This window comes from Lemur catta, chromosome 3 (genome assembly GCF_020740605.2).
Source record: "Lemur catta isolate mLemCat1 chromosome 3, mLemCat1.pri, whole genome shotgun sequence".
In the NCBI taxonomy this organism is placed as follows: domain Eukaryota; kingdom Metazoa; phylum Chordata; class Mammalia; order Primates; family Lemuridae; genus Lemur; species Lemur catta.
This window is the reverse complement of record NC_059130.1, coordinates 43,018,305-43,035,925: the sequence shown is the minus strand read 5'-3', so window position 1 is coordinate 43,035,925 and position 17,621 is coordinate 43,018,305. Positions and strand designations below refer to the sequence as shown.

The following is a 17,621-nucleotide window of genomic DNA, read 5'->3' as shown; positions in this document are numbered from 1 at the left end:
GGTTATAAATATTCACCATAGAATGCATAATCGTATACTATGCTCTTTTAAGTCTGATATTTACTCGCCTGCTATATGATAAAACTGCTAAGGGAGGTAATTCTCTTAAAATGAGCTTTTAAGGGTGAGAGACATTATTATCGTGCTGATGCTAAAAATTATCATTAGCCAAATCAGCAGCCTTTGTTAAGTACTGATGTTTCCTACTGAGTTTTGTAAAGGAACCCAGTCTTCAGCCCTAAAACTAATTTTGCCTTCCTTAGCCTGTTTGAGAGCCTTGCAGTCTTCCCAGAATAAGCAGCAATAAGTGTCCCCAACTGCATAGGTTTGTGTTTTGTTTCAGGTTACGTCGGGGTGGTGAACAGAAGCCAAAAGGACATAGATGGGAAGAAGGACATCAAGGCGGCCATGCTGGCAGAGAGGAAATTTTTTCTTTCGCACCCGGCTTACAGACACATTGCTGATCGGATGGGGACCCCACACCTGCAGAAGGTCCTTAATCAGGTAAAAACATTCTCTCGAGCAACAAGAACAATTATGAAATGTGTAAGTGATTGCTGGAATTGATGTTTCTTATTTTTAAATTTATTTTTTTCCAAAACAAGACATTCAGTTTAAATGTTAGAAATCTTAAAAATGAATATGAATACTTAGATCCACACTGTTATCATGCTCAGTGAGTAGAATTCACCTTAATATTATTGAAAGAACGGTGCTCACAGCAGAAACATATACTTATTTAGGAGCAATGAACAGGGGGTATGCATGTTAGCATTCATTCACTCACAATATGTAGTTATCTTAAGAAGTTAGACTGATAGGGCTCTGAATAGTCGATCTCCTGGATCTGTTTTTGAAATACCAATCCATAATGGCTAGGTTAGATTTTTCTGTTAAAATATTTTTATGGCATTGTCTAAGATTGATTTGTTTTTCTTTTTTTAATGTTTGGAATCTTTTTTTAAATTTCCAAATATTAAGGGGGTACAAATGTTTTAGGTTACATGGATCATTTTGTAATGCTTGAGTCCTGGCTACAGGTGTGCCCATCACTCCGATGGTTTTCATAGTACCCACTAGGTTGAATTTTTCCCCTCCCCTCCTCCCCTCTCTCCCCTCCCTCCTGCTTGATTTCCACTGAGGTTTTTTTTTTTTTTTTTTGGATTTCTTAATTTGAAATCTTCAAAACAATAAATCCTAATTAAGTAATCATTGATTTCCACTCATCTAAGAAGTTTTTCCAGATAACCCCTTTCCCTACAATAAATCAGAATTGGGCCTTCTGCTCATCCTCCTCCATGCATGGTGCACACTTCTTCCATAAAACCTCAGTGCACTTCCATAATATCTTCCCCTTTTGGAGTTAAGTGTCATGACAAGTATCATCGTCCTTGACTTCAGGGCCCCCTCCCTCAATGAGTTTCGATTACATTGACTTTATATCATCGGCAGCTTTCTTCAAAAATATTCTCATAAGTTATGCTTCAACTTTTATCTATGAAGTTAAGTAGTTATCGAATTTCTGCTTGTTAGCTCCTTGAAGGTATCAGTAGAGGCTGTCACAATATGTGACATTGTACCTGAATCATTTAGGCAAAACAACTGAAGAAGTTTTGGAAAATAAAAAGCAATGTTATATTTCTATTTTAAAAGATGTAGCCAGACTACTGTAAAATTTTATACCTTTTAATTAAGGGTAAAATGAGTATTTGGAAGCTATAAGGTGGCACTTTAGTCGTTATCATTTTAAAAATGTGAATATGTAGCCAGGTTCAGTGGTTCACACCTGTAGTCCCAGCTACTCTGGAGGCTGAGGAGGTAGGATTGCTTGAGGTCAAGAGTCTGAGACTGCAGTACTGTATGATTACTTCTGCGAATAGCCACTGCATTCCAGCCTGGGTAACATAGCGAGATCCTGTCTCTAAAAAATATATATGTATATTTATACACACATATACACACATATATTTTAAATATATTTTAGAGAAGGAGCCACTGGTTTTGTCATGCAATAATAATAATATCTGACCAATATATTCAGCACTGGTAAAACTTTTTAGAATACTGCTTCCACACCTGTATTAGCCTAAGAAAGATACAAATAAACTGGAAAAAATCTCAGAGGAAAATTATTGATATGATTAGAAATATAAAGTTGAAAATGAATTAGGTTTTGAATACCAGAAAAATCGAAGGAGATGATTGACTGGTCATTACAGGTGACCCCAAAGTTATGACATAGTTGGGTTCTGGTTGCCTGAAAATTGAATGAATTTTGTACTGAAGAGTTTTTCTTTCCTGGATGATCTTTCTCTCTTTATTCCTTTAACTATCTTTATTCCATGTTTGAAACTGGGAGAATTTTATTGCTGATACAATATGTACCAAAATCTCTGACAGTTTATATGGAAAAAACTACAAAAGGGCATGAGGTTTTTGAGGCATTGAATGAAATGTCATCGTTGCTGAAGGGCAGAGAAAAAGGGAGTAGAGAGAGTTGCAAGAGTTGCAGTTGGAGGTGTGGGCAGTGGCTGGATCCTATAATGTTTATAGGCCAAGTTGAGTATTTTTACTCCTATCCAAAGAGCAGTGAGGAGTCATTTAAGGGATCTGAGTAGGGGAACAACATGATCAGATCTGTGGGTTAAAAAATAATATGGAATTGCAGACAGGAACATCAAAAGTAGACCAGTTAAGAGCAAAACTGGGAAGATCAGTTAAAAGTAAAAGAGAGAAATTGTGGTAGGTTGGTCTTGGTTAGGGCCAGTGGAGATGAAAGAAAAAGTATATTTGAGAAATGTGTAGAAAAATTGAGATTTTGGTGGTAGATTGGTACCATTGGGTGATGGAGAGATGGAGTCAAGGTTAACTGGAGCATCCAGATAGTTACAAAGTAACCAAGGTGGGGAACCCTGAAGGGAAGATCAGGTACTTGATTTTGGACACACTGAGGTTGAGGTGTCATTGACACATCCAAGAAGAGAAGCCTAGCTGGTGGTCAAACATGTATGCCCACAGCAAAGACAAGAAGCCCTATTTGGAGACAATGTTTTAGCAGCTGCAGATGTTTGGATGTTTATTGAAGCCATGGATGGAATGAGATTGCTTTAAGAGAGAACATAGAGTGAACAAAGAAGAGGCCTAGGACCCAGACTTGAGGAATTTCAATAATTACTGGTCTGATGAGAAGGCTGGGTTGTCCAAGGAGATGGAGAAGGTATATTTAGATTTGTTAGGAGAAAAATTAGAGGAGCTGGAGTCATGGAAGCCAAGGAAAGAAGTGTTTTAGAAAGCCAAGAGTAGTCTATGATGTTGCTTTGCTATGGAGATATAAGCAAAAGGTGGAAATCAAGTGTTTTTGGTATTTGCCAGCTCACGTGGCAGTCAGGTGGTTGCTGTTACTCTTAGATTTGGGTCCTTGTCTCTTGTGACATTGCTATTGGGAACGCGGTCCCCTCCATTCTTGTGTTGCCTGCTTTGTAGCCTCAACAGCAACACGTGCCAGGGACTAACATCACTGTGGGCAAGAGAATAACATAGTTATAAACTACTGACAGTTAAATAACTACAGATTTACTGAATAGGTATATTCAGGTAACCTCAGATAAATGTAAAGATGATTTAAAATAGTTTGTTCAGCTAGTCCAGTTATATTAGTTCTCCTTTTATTTTTATTTTTCCTGCATTTCTAGGAAGTTTATATTCTTTCTCTTGATTTCAAGTTCATTATTTAAGCCGTTCACGAAGGTTATGTTTTTTTCTTTTAATTAGGACTTTCTTTTAACTGCATTGTAATAGAATATAAAGCAGAGAGCTAAACAACTGGGTTTTTATCTCACCTTTGTCCTTAATTAATCATCTACTCTTAGACAGTGTTTTGGAGAAATTTTCATTATACTGAGCTTATGGAGCCGGCTGGTCTCAGTGGGTGCGTACAGTAGATGGTCAGGTCGTGGCGTCAAAAGCACAGACAGCTTTCACTGAGTCATGGACATTTTATAGTCAGTCTGGTGAAGGCGCAAGTCAGTGGCCAACCAGAGTTAGACTGGGGCCTAGAGGTAGAGTACGAGTAAGCACCTGCCTGAGCTGCTGAATGTACAGAAAGTTAACAGCTGGCAGAGGCGTGTGGCACCCTTGACAACCTGAGCTCCATCAGTGTGGTGAGCCATCTAATCTTGAGAACATCAGTCAGCACCTGTAACTCTCAGCTTCCTTCCTTTTTACCACATTCTAACTTAAGGTCCCTTTCTACAAGGGAGGTGATCTGACAAGTCAAATGAATCCATGCTAAGGTGTTCCTGGGCAGCCTCCTTAGTCACATTAGCTGCATTTTAATTCCCAGACATAAAGAGATAGCAAGTGAGTGACTCTAATTGAAGGAATTTTGAGCATCTCTGAAGGGCAGTGGAGGAGAGAGGTGATGTTTCTTCTCACTGTCTGTCTGCACAGTCAGTCTCAAATGTAAAACTTTTTGAAGTTTTGAATGCAATGAAAACAGTGGAGGCTGATTTTGATCTCATCAGTTAATGTTCAATCTATTATATCTGTGTATGATTTTGTTTTTGTTTTTTAGCAACTTACCAACCACATTCGAGATACCCTGCCAAACTTCAGGAACAAACTACAGGGACAATTGCTCTCCATTGAACATGAAGTAGAAGCCTACAAAAACTTCAAACCAGAGGACCCCACCAGGAAGACCAAAGCATTGCTGCAGTACGTCACCTTTCCCTTCCCTTGTTCAGCATTTCTAATTTCTTTGGTTTCTAATTTCTTCAGTTTTTTTTTTTGCCTTAGTCTATTTGTCATGCTGTTTTCTGGGTTTAACAGAAGCAGCAAGTAAAATATATGTTTCATAGTCACCCTTGAATCTTCATGTTTTATTGAAGAATAATTGTTGATCTTATTCTGTAATTACAAATTTAACAATCCCCATGCTCATTCCCGTGCCCAGTTTAATTGTGTTTTTAAAACTGGATTTGGTGAGTAAAACTAGTAGTGATAACCCAGCAGGATTTTTTGTTCTTAGTCTTAGAAGTGGGTGAATACAGATGAAAATGTCATTTGTATTAATATTTTCAGCTGTTTCTATTGATGTCAGTTGTACTTATTAACTTTTTATTTCAATTATTTTATGTAATTTATGTGCATTTTTCAGTGGAATGAAAAACAAGGATTTAGTTTTAAAAAGTAGAGACAATAAAGCCATATTTAAATTTCTTTTTCATTTTTTTGCAATGATTTTAATGCAGACCTTTAAAAATACAAATGTGGGAATCACCAAACATCTTTTCACTCCTTTATTATCTTTCCATCTTATCCTCAGGTTACTGCCGTTATCCTGAAGGGACATGGGGTAGGGTAGCAGAGTTGCCAGACGATGAACACCTTGTTATATCTTATACCTTGTACCTTTATTCTTTCCCTCAGCCCCTCTGGCTCCATCTGTCCCTTTATCACTGTGCTGCAACTTGTGTCAGGTCCCTCCCAATCCTAAGACCCCCCTGCCCAGCTTACTCATTCCAAGACACCTGAGCTCTATGGATGCTTAAGCTGAATCTTGAGGACAGATAAAAATTAGCCAGGCAAAGCAGCAAGGGACAGAGAGAATGGTGTCCTGAGCAGAAAGAAAAACAAGTGTAAAGGCACAGGGGCATGGGACATTTGGGGAAGTGCAAATGGCTTCCGTATGGTTGGCTCGGAAGGCGTGTGGGCTGAGTGGTGAGTGACAGGCCAGACCATAAAGATTCTTGGGAGATGGGTTAAGGAGTTTTGATTTTATTAACAAATTGTGAGGAGCCATTGAAAAACAAGGCCAGAGCTAGTTGTCGGGGGCCATGGAATCACAAATCTGTGTTGCTCTGGCAGGGTGAGGTCTGAGCTTAATGGGGAGAAACCCCAAAGCAGGGTGGTCATCTAGAGGTGGCTTCGGTGATCCCAGGAGGCATTGGTCAGGGCTGACCAAGGCAGTGTGGGGGTGGGGATGGGGTGAAGAGAAAGAGGTCAATGGTCTGAGGGATGTGAAGAGGGGGAATGGCCAACAACTGGGGTTGGGGAAAGGGAGGCATGCAGGGTGCCCTAGACGCCCTGCCTTGGGTGGTGCCAGCCACCATGAGGGGAAATTCAGAAATGCAGGAGAATCAGCAGGTTTGGGAATGAGAGGAGCTGAGAGGTTCAGTTTTGGGTGTGTTGAGTTCAAGGCAGCTACAAGGAGATAAATGTGAGGTAGACAGTTGGGCATATGGGCTACTCTCTTAATTAAAAAAACTAATTTCTTGATAACCCTTGAAGCTATGGCACACTTGAAATCACCTAGGATGAGTGTATAGGATGGGAGGAGAGACTGAGGCTGTGATATTGTCAGGAGGAAGAGTAGCTCATGGAGTGTGCGGGGGCTTACCTAGAGCACCTGGAACTAGGTGATTGTGATGTCAAGGGAGCTGAGGTTTACTCTGATTATTCTACGTAAAATTTTATGGCTTACCTTTAATTTCTGATTTAAATATTCTTTAAATATCATTTCATGGTTGCAACCGCATGAACAGAATGCATTTAGAAACAAATATCTTAAAAATATTTATTCTAATTAAATATCTAAAGTAAATCTTAACAATGTGTATTTCATGTAATCACATTCTGAGTGCTGAACACAGTGCATTGTTCATCCTGCCAGTAGGTGCCACTAAGAACACCAGGAAAACGACACTCAGGACTCACCGTGGTAAAGCACAATGAGGAGGGCAAAGGCTTGTAATTTTAACTTGAGTTTATCCCTGTCACAATTACAGGATGGTTCAGCAATTTGCTGTGGACTTTGAGAAGAGAATTGAAGGGTCGGGGGATCAAGTGGACACCCTGGAACTCTCAGGTGGTGCTAAAATCAATCGCATTTTCCATGAACGCTTTCCTTTTGAGATAGTAAAGGTTTGTACCAAATGGTTTTTTTTTTCTTTTGTTCCACACATTTCCGTATTCTGTTTTACAAAACTTGATAAAATATTATGTGAGTGGTATGAGACTAAGATAGTTCTTTGAACATAAACCTCCACACTCAGGTAATGAAATTCAGGAGAGAAATATTACTGATGATTCTGGTTTTATTTAATGGGATTTAACTATATTTCATGTTATTTTAAGACATACTAATTCAGTTTCCTATGGTGTTTGTTATCTAACTAATTTAATTAATTTAATTTAATTAATTTAAAATATTTCTTCAGCACCTTCTATGCACCAAAGTTTTAGGTGCCAGTGATCAAAACAGAGAAGGTCTTTGCTTGTCTAGTGGGGAAAGGCAGAAAATTAACAAATAGACAAAATGAGAAAATATCATGTGCTTTTATGGTAACGTGATGTGAGAGACAGGGGCTGGTTGAGCCACTTTTAAAGGGGTTTTCCGAAAGTTCTGTCTGAGTAGGGGACATCTAAACCATGCCCAGAATGGCATGGAGAGGTCAGGCGTGTAACAATCTGGGGGAGGAAGGGTATTCAAGGCAGAAGCAGCAACCTGGGGCAAAGCCCTCAAGCAGGAAGGAGTGCGGCAGGAGAAGAACTGATGTGGCTGATGGAGGGGAGGGTGTGTAGTGAATTCTGGCAGGATGAGGTCTGACCTTGATGGGGAAAAGCCCCAAAGCAGGGGTATGTAACCAATTTGGAGAGGAAAGAAGCGTCCAGTTCATGCAAGGCTTTCTAGGTTGAGGTCAGATGTTGACGTTTAACAATGGGAAGTTACAGGAGTGTTTCAAGCAAAGATGTGACTCGATTTGGCTGATTATTTTAAAAGAACATTATGCCTGCTGGATTGTAAAAGGGCACAGGACAAGTAAGGTCAGGAAAACAGTAGGGCCAGACTGGGGTGGATTCATTTTCTGTAGGACCTGAAGCTTCTACACTTTTGAAGGCAAGAGGAATATAAACTTAGAAACACACGGTTAGGCACAGAGTCTTGGAGGAGGCTAGTGCAAGGGAGAAATCCTTAAACTTCTTTAGCTTCCCAGTAAAAATGCCCTGGCAAGAGTGGGTGGAGAGAAATGGATGGCTTTGGAATTTCGGAGGTAAGGTTGATAGGGCTTGGATTGATATGGGGAATGGAAGAAGGAAGATTCGAGATGACTCCCAAGGCTTTGGCTTTCACAGTTGAGTGAATGGTGGTGCCCATCAGGTGAGGGAAACTGAAGAAAAGCTGTGTTTGTGTGGAGGTGTGAATCAAAAGTTCTGTTTTGGACATACTAAGTATAAAATGCCCAATAGGCTATTAAGTAGTTTTGGGGACTGTGCTACTTGCCTCGCATACAAAGAGGTGGGTGCTTATGTCTTGGTGTGGGAGGCAGATGGGTAAATGATAGTTTCATTAAGATGTGCTAAGTAAAGTGATAAACTTCAGCACAGGGCGCTATGGAAACACAGCCCACAGACTAAGTCCCAGCCCAAATGTGTAAGGGAGCCAGACTTCCCAGCTGAGTTGGGGAGGATGAGCAGCTAGTTAAGCAGGAAGAGCTGGGATAGGAGAAGGGGGTGTTCCAGACAAAAAGGGAGGAATAGTAAAAGCTCTGAGCTGTGAGGCCACAGGATGTAGATAGATACCTAAAGCAATTCATCGTCCTATGGCATGAAGTGTGAGGAGGAAAATGGACAGACGGTGACGCTGCAGAGGCCAAGTCTCAGAAATCAGGAGCTGAACCCAATGTTCCCTGGATATCTCTCCCAGGGCTAAGCTCTGTGACACTTTGATCCCACTTCCAAGCAGATTTACAGTTCTTAGGACTTCTGGGAAATATTTGTGCAGCAATCTATCCTGTGTTGGCTTGGTGAAATATTAATTTTCTTTTATAAAGAGGCCTTGTGCTCAGGTGGTTAAAATGGCCGGGGACAAAAGACAGCCATTGTTAATTTTGGGACAGCTGTATTGCTGCTGCACATCAGGTGACACCCTCATTTATGTACTGGCCTTTGCCCTCAGATGTACTGTATTCAGCATAAGAATGAAGAATTAGATATTTCAAATGAGTGGCTAGATTTATGTCCAGAAGGCATGCTTTATGCATAGCACTCTGTATCTATACTAGAGTTAAAATCCGCTGCACTAAAACTCCCAGAAATCCCTAGTGTTCTACGTTGTATTGAACTTTATGTAAACAGATGTTTTGACCATCTGGGTTTAGGTTAGGAAAGACATGAGTATCCATTTATTAATAACTAAGTCAAATTATTCTCATTCTGTATATTCAACAATATTATTATTCAAAGGAATTAAGTGCCATAACCATGGCTCATTTTGCATCTGCAGATGGAGTTCAATGAGAAAGAATTGCGAAGAGAAATAAGCTATGCAATCAAAAACATACACGGTATCAGGCAAGTATTCACATTTTTCTTGTTTTCAGTTCAAGCTACCATAAGAAAATTAATGTTTATAAATAGCTAGTAAAGTAAGCTTTTCATCACTGAACAGAATACAGAGGTGGGAGTAAGAAATAGGAAATCCTAGTTTTGCATTTCATGATAACTTCCTGCATTGTTGTAGTCAGTTTTTTCCAATTAAAAAAAGCAAAAACGCTCTCTGCACTCATAGCCCACACTGTGCACAATAGGGGATTCACAGATGAGCCTTTGGATCTTGTTTTCCAGAGACTTTTTCGTTTTACTGAGGGAGGCCCGATGTGCTCGTAAATAATCATTACTCACACAGAGAAAGGACAGATTAATTTTGACTGGAGTTGTGGAGCAAGACTGGGAAAGATTAATGAAGGTGCTTACTTTTGAGTTCAACTTGCCTGTGGAGAGAATGATTTCAGCAGGCCCAGATGTGTTGTGTGTGCATGTGTGCACGTATATGTGGACATGTATATCTCGGTTCAGGCTGCTATAACAAATTGCCACAGACTGGGTGGCTTGTAAACAACAGAAATTTGTTTCTCCCAGTTCTGGAGGCGAGAAGTCTGAGTTAGGGTGCCAGCATGGTGGGGCTCTGCTTAGAGCCCTCCTCTACGTTGCAGACTGCCAACGTCTCGTGGTGCCCTCATGTGGCAGAAAGAGAGCTTGTTCTCAGACCTCTTCTTATAGGGGCACTAATCCATTCATGAGGATTCCATCCTAATGACCCACTTACCTCTTGAAGGCCCCACTTCCCTAATGCCATCACACTGAGAGGTAGGGTTTCAACATAGGAATTTTAGGGGAAACATAAACCTTCAGTTCATAATACTTTCTCTGAAGAATTATGATAAGAAAAAATTATTTTAAAACACATTTCTTGAGTTCATTCACAGAGGCTAAACATAATTTAATGAGCATATGTTAAATTGAAGCATCCTGAATTAAAGTAATAAAACTTAGGTTGCCTAGTTCATGGATTCCCTCACAGGCAGGAGATGTCCCTGTGTGTTGTCAGCTGTGGCTTGCCATTTGCCAAAGGGCCAGTTGAGGTATGTTGGAAAAAACCCTATAAGTCTCAAATATTAATACTATGGGTAAATATGAGCTTATAAAGTGAAAAGGAGAAAACATTTATAGCTAAATCTCATGTTTTTCTTTTACGATCAACAGGATTTCTAAGTTCTGTATTTTATTTCTCCTCCATCAAATCCAGAATACATTTGGTATAAAAACTATCTTGCTCTTTAGCTGAGCAGATCTAGTATTTGAACATGTTTACCTGATAAATCCAGTGGAACCAAATTTCATTTTTTTGTGTCATAAAGTATTTTAACTCAACTCAAAAGCAAATATGGTGCTTTTACTTGGCTTGTAAAACTCCTTAACAGATATATTTTTGTTAATTATAAAAGCTCAGTACTTCAGAATTATAGATTTCTGATTTATATGCATACCAACAGTAGAGATTGGTTGTTATTATTCTAGGGTAAATTTTCTGTAATACGGTGAGAAATGCATAAAGTCCTGGCTATAGTACCTACTAATGGTGTGATTATTTAGGCTCTTAAATATAATTCATTTGAAAATTTTTTTCCCCATTTGATTCCATTATATATTTGAGTAGTAGAAACCATCTTTGCATGAAGAGCCTGATGGAAGAGATGTTTTATTTTTCTTCCTTGTTTTGCTAACACTGAGAGCCAACCATGAGCAAGGGATTGAGGCAGTCCTTGTGGGGATAAATAGAATCACAACTCTTCCTACTAGGATAGTAATGGGACTAAAATATGTGCCTGGATGACTGCAATGTGGAATAAATGCTGAGGTTCAGAGAAGGAAGACCTCCTCAAGGGCAAGACTAGAGAAGGAATGTGGGCAAGTGGTTGCTTTTGATCTGGGTTTTGAAACACTGGTGGGATTTGGACAGGCTGAAATTGTGGAAAGGATGAAATGACTATCATAGGCAAAGGCAAAGACATAAAATATTAGTATGAATAAAGGCGATTGACTGAAACATAGGGTGCATGGAAGGAGAGGGAGGAAAACAACTACAAAGGAAGACTAGAGTCAGTGGAAAAGTTTTCATATTAGACTAAATGATTTGGATTTTATTGGGTACCCAATGTGGAGAAATTATGACAGACAGCTGTAATCACACTACATTAGAATAGAAATAGAGGTGAGCATAGGGTGCTAAGTAAATGAGAAGGGATGTTGAGTCCAGCTGGTATAAGGAAAGTAAGCGTTAAAGACATTTCCTCGAAGAGGTACTGTAGCATTGAGTGTTGAAGGAAGAGAAGTTAATCAGATAAGGAGAGGTGAGAAAGGAGGGGGAAAGCACCTAGGAAGGGGGAGGGCCCAGTGCTGAAGCCTGGAGCCCGTAAGGCTTTAGTTGTGGCCCACGCTCCGCGTTCAAGGGTCCCTCTTATTGTAGCTTTTCTCTATTGATCTTTTGTTTAAATTTGAGTAATCATTTTTCTCTTTTTATGAAACACACATGCGCGCGCGCGCACACACACACACACACACACACACACACACACACACACACACACACATATTGGCTTCCCTGAGCTCCTGCTCAGCATAAGAAAAACATTATTATGACACAAGCTTAAATTAATTCTAGCCAAAAGAAAGGTACTTTTTATTTTGGTAATAATTTATAGTTTTTGTAAATTCACAATCTAGGCATCTTGAAATGTTGAAATTAATTCTTGGCTCTTCTTACCATCTTCTTCCTCTAACAGCCCAGAACCTCAGGCTGGGAACCACCAAGTTCACTGTAATATAGCTCTGTGGAAAAAATAAATCATATAGTCCAGAAACTCCACTATTTCAGTGAACAAATAGTGAGGCTCACTTGCTACTCCACAAAGGGCAAGAGAGGACTGCTTTTGGAATCTTTTAGAAATAGGAATTTAAATTTAGGACACAATAGAAAATTGTAGCATTTCTTTTTATTGCTGTGAAACAGTGAGGTAAGACAAATCACAATTAAATATTCATTAAAGGTCATGTTGTATGCCATGTGAACATTTTGGGCCCTGTTTTTAGCCAGTGTTAATCTATAGGTGGGGACTTATGGTTTAGCAGTAATAACGACATAAAGGTGCTATGGGTAGAACAAATCACTTCATAACTTTTAAACTTGGTCTATTGCATGCTTAATTTAAGTGGGATGTTAATTTAAACATTTTTCAAAAGATCATTAAATATTACTTAATTCTTTACAATCTCATGCACTACTTTCTTTCTTATATTCAGGACAGGGTTGTTTACTCCAGACATGGCATTTGAAGCAATAGTCAAGAAACAGATTGTAAAGCTGAAAGGGCCTTCCTTGAAGAGTGTAGATTTGGTAATACAAGAATTAATCAACACCGTCAAGAAGTGTACCAAAAAAGTAAGTTTGAATGATTTAACTTTCCAGCAAGGGACTGTTAATATTTGGTTTATCCACCTTTCCTATCTCCTTGTATGGTTCTCTTTCCCTGAAAGCAACCCCCTGCCTCGCTTCATTATAAATGTTGTGTGTTTGCCCAAGGGGAAGGATTGTGGAAAGTACTGAGTGGGAATTGCTTTCATGATGGGCAGACATATTGTCTTCTATCATTTCAAATGGGGTTGCCTAGACCACAAAGAGTATATCTTAGTCAGCTATATTTTTTCTTATAGTCTTAAACAGATAAACATGACTTTAGGTGAATGCACCAAACTCATTTTTCCTATGTTGCATGGATGGGGGTAATTGTTAGGAGAAGCACTTGTTGATATTGTGTGTATTGGGAAGAAAATTCGAAATTATAAATGAATTCCACTTGAGCCTGGGCATTTTGAGAAGAGGCAGTGCAGTAGAGTAGTTAAGAGCCCAGCCTCTGAGGTCCAATTACCTTAGAGCCAGATTCGAATCCTGGTTCTGATACTTACTTTCTTTGTGACTATAAGCATCATACTTAATCCACCTAGTCTTGTTGATTTATCTCTGAAATGGGGAAGATGGTGATAATAATACCAACACCGTGGTGAGGATTGAAACAAGCTGATGCCTGATGCTATGGGGCACCTAACACATTGTAACCACAGAAAGTGCTCAGTAAATGGTGGCTGGTCTATAAATCACCACTTTAGTAGCAACCAGCATTCTCTACCCTGAGTATGTACCGAATCTCTGCTGTAGAGTGATGGGGAGAGACTTCCCAATTTGGGGGATGGCTCACTGAGGAATATGAAGGATGTGTGCTGAATTCCTTGGAACGTGGAAAGGGTACCTTGTGGTAGAAAATGTAAGAGGATTGGTGATGGTGTCTAGGGTAGGGTAGGCCTCCCCATGACAGTTAACACTGGTATTTTGAGCATTTCTTCAAAGTGTAGATACTTCTGTTTTTGTTATTTTTGTTACCTTTCCCTTTACATATGGTTACTCGGGGTAATCTTTGTGAAAAACCAGTGAGAAGAAAGAGAAAGAGTGAGAGAGACAGAGAATGAATATGAATATTGGTCCCCAGTTACCTGGCAGAAAAGCCCAGGTGAAGAAAAGATGCACATAGAGAAAGAAGCGAGCAGGCTGAATTGCTAGATGTAAATGCTAAAAGAAAAGGAGGAAGTGGAACTAATTTGGGAGCCAGAAGTAACTCTGGAGGTTCAGACCCCTTCTCTAGAGCTCTGTATTCTTCCACCTTGTTCCCTAAACTCCTGATCTCTCTTCTCCAAAACAGAAAAAGCCACAAGAGTTAAGGATGGAGGGACAGGGAAAAGAATGCACACGAGGAAGAAAAAATCAATCTTTATACCAGCTCTCCATTTGGAAACTTGAAGCCAGTTAGTAATACTTGACATTCCTGCTGTCCTTGTCTACTCTTCAAAATGCAACCTATCTTGTTACCTATACATTTAAAGCTCTCTTAATCGATCTCTTATCTGATTTACAGGATTAACTGATACTGCATTCTCCATTAACCATAAGGATTGCCACCCTCAGCCAGAAGGCGTCTCTTTAGGTTTAGGTTGTCCATGTACTCTTGCTCCTGCCAATTAACTTGTCTTTTTTTTTTTTCTTTTACAAGGATCAATTGTGTTTGCTCTCAAACCTGTTTATCGAGTGTATTTCTTATTTTAATTAGATACTTTAAATGAAGAGTAAGTAAGCTGATCAAATACAGAAAAGACTTTTGAGTTTTATTTCTATGAAAACTAAGCTGAATGCTTTGAAAAGATGTGATAAATGTTAGCTACAGAAGCTTTGCTATTGACTAGGTGTAGGCAGTATAATAGCAAAAAAATGTGTGTGTTTGGGAAGGGGGTTTATAAAAATCTAGCCAGGTTCTGCATTGATGATTTCACAAGTGTCTTCAGGTTCTCCCTCCACTTGAAAGAAAGCAAAACTGGAAATGGTAGATGAAGGATGTGGTTTATGTAAGACAGAAGATGCATAACTCTAATCAGCAGATCCATATGCAGAGAGCAGGCCTTGGCCTTACATCAAAAGATTGGCACATGTGTGTACATTTATGTTTTAAGTTATATGAAGTGTTTATGGTATGTATGAATCATTTTTTTTATCATTTCCCATTTTATCCAACTTACTGGAAAACCAACAGTCAGTTCCGATGGCATGGGATGAGACAGCTTGTTCCCAGACAGTTTTTGGCTTCTATTCTTGTTCTCCATCCTTTGAACCTCCCTCTCCATTATACTCCATGGATCAGTCTCCTATATGTGCATATTTTTACTGTCTTCTCTAAACAGTCTACAGTTTGCCTTAAATAAAATAAATAAAATCAAACCTAGCTTTCTCCCTGAGGTTATTGTTTACCCCGTAGCTTTCTTCAGTGAAGGATATTTATTGGCCTAAACCAGAAATATCTAAGGGCCTTGATCAGGCATGACATTTGCTTACTTCTCCTTTTATGGCTTCCAAACACTATTCCTTCACCTTCCTGTAAAAATCTTCCATGAAGGCCAAGGTGGTACCAGCTGTGCCACCCCTTTCCTTATATTCACCATTCCCATCAAGTCCCTGGTCACTCCCTTATGTTCATCAGGACCTGTAGGACCCAGCTTACATTTTTCCTCCCTATCCCAAATCCCCTCTCGACTTGGAAGACTTCAGTGTCCATGTAGAGATCACGTCCAACACCCAGCAGCTACGTCATTTGAGATCTTTGGCTCCAGTGGCTCTCCGGTCAGTCCATGCTAGAATCACACCTCTATGACCTCTTCTGGCCCTTGTCATCATCAACAAATGTTTTACCAAGAAATTGTAAGCTCTAACTTTGCCACCTGATGAAACTCCAAGGCTGATAAAATTTATCATTTGTCTCTATTTCCCTTTCTCCCAGGTTCCTGAAGAGCTTGGAGATAATCGTCCGTTTGTGTGAATTGGTGCTGCAATATATTCAGTCTTCTGCCTTAGTCTGATCTTAAGTGCTTCAGTGTATTATCCATTCATGACTTCCTGTATTCTCCACAATAGTGATATTAAACTACTAACAGTCTCTTCCAGGCACACTCATCACTTTCATCCTCACTTTCAGTGATGATTTCACAGAGGAAGTAGGGGCCATAAATGAGAATGTTGATTCTTTCTTCTAAGCCCCAAACGTACCTGCATTCACAGCTGTCCTACCTCCTTGTCTCCGTCTCTGGGGAGGTGGGACCCCTGACCAAAGTTGGCTTCCTTCCTGTACTCTCACCTCCCCAGGGCAAATACTCTTTTGATTCTTCTATTTCCTGAATCATCACCTTCTCCATCACATAAAAAAAAATCAGTATATAAATGTATTTACATCTGTCATGATTTAAAAAGAAGCAGTGACAAAGACCTAACTACTGCCCTATTTCTTTCCTCTTCATGGCCAGACTTCTTGGGAAAACAGTAATTTATGCTTTGTTATCTTTACTGTCTCGTCTCCAGCAAACTTCTCAGCAGAATTCTGGCTTCCACCCCACCACTCTATGGAAATGATTATGGCAAAGGCCAGCCAGAGTCCTGATTGCCAGATCTAATGGACACTCTTATCTGTGATGTTCTATCCTCTTTTTGAAGCCGACACTCCTCTCTCATGGTTTGTCTTCCATCCTTCTCTTGATTTCCTCCTCCACCTCCTTCAAGTGTGTCTGCCTTTGCCTGCCTCTCCACACTGGAGTCCTACACCACTTGCTGCTGGTTTCCGTCCTGTCTCATTATATTTTCTCCCTGGCAGATGACTCCTTCTGTAGTTCAACTACTGCCTAAAATATTGGCGATTCCCATATCTATACCTTCAGCTCAAGCCTCTTTGCAGAAACTTTCTATAGACTACTGCTACTACTATGCTCTTTCCTGACTAAGGCCCTAAATGTTTATTTTATTTTATTTTTTTTAACCTGAATCACTCTAGTGGCTTCCTAACTGATCTTTCTACCTCCAGTCTGGTCACCTCAAATTCATCCTCCCCACTGCTATCAAAGTTGGCCTTTCTAAAATACAGATTTATATTTTGTCTATATCCTTAAAATTATTCAATGGTTCCTCCGAGCCTTGAGAATAAAGTTCAAATCATTTGGGTTGTATTTAGTTTTACCGTCTGCTCTCTGAACACTTCTCCAGCTACATCTATGGTCACACTGCTTGCTTCAGCCATCGGAAGTGATTTGCCCTGTCCCCAGATTGTTCCTCCCTTTGGCCTTTGCATATCTGAGTCCTGTTTTCTAGAATATCTCCCTTTCCCTCCTGGCTCTCCTGGCCATCCCCTCTCATTTTTCAGGTCCAGCTCAATCATCATCTTTTCCTTAATATCTTCCTGGAGGGCCTCTGTGAGTCCGTTCTCTGTCTCTCTCCTCACTCCTTTCTCAGTGCTTCAGTTGGTATCCTATTTCCATCATAGCACTTACGATTCTGCATTGTGCTTTGTTCATGTGACTACCTCCCGTTACCGACTAACACTTTAGATGTTCTTTAACTAACGCTTCAGATGTTGTAAAGTTATCTCAAGGCCAAAGAAATATATACTTGGTTTTAAAAGAGTATTTTAATCATTTCTTTTAAAATGGTAAAATTTAGGCAGGTTTTCTTTCAAACATGTATCTTTTTTCCTTATACCTCATTTTGATGTTCTTGACTTTTGGCCTCATTAGGTCTGCCTTCAACTTCTTTTATTTTAAAAATGGTGTAATTAAAATCTTTTGCAAAGCATAACAATCCTAATTAGAGTTGAATATGCTGGGGCTTTACGACTTGCACCCTTTTGAACATGAGCCATAGA

General features: G+C 39.7%; 1 protein-coding gene across 8 annotated transcripts in view; it reads left to right on the top strand.

The window, feature by feature from the left end:
* Window positions 1-17,621, top strand: part of DNM3 (dynamin 3) — a 534,534-nt gene that overhangs the window by 173,263 nt on the left and 343,650 nt on the right. For all 8 annotated transcript variants that reach the window (XM_045547356.1, XM_045547359.1, XM_045547363.1 and 5 more), the window contains exons 6-10: window positions 344-504; window positions 4,574-4,716; window positions 6,789-6,924; window positions 9,287-9,354; window positions 12,643-12,781. In XM_045547356.1, the coding sequence (XP_045403312.1) occupies window positions 344-504; window positions 4,574-4,716; window positions 6,789-6,924; window positions 9,287-9,354; window positions 12,643-12,781 (647 nt within the window). The remainder of the gene's footprint in view (window positions 1-343; window positions 505-4,573; window positions 4,717-6,788; window positions 6,925-9,286; window positions 9,355-12,642; window positions 12,782-17,621) is intronic.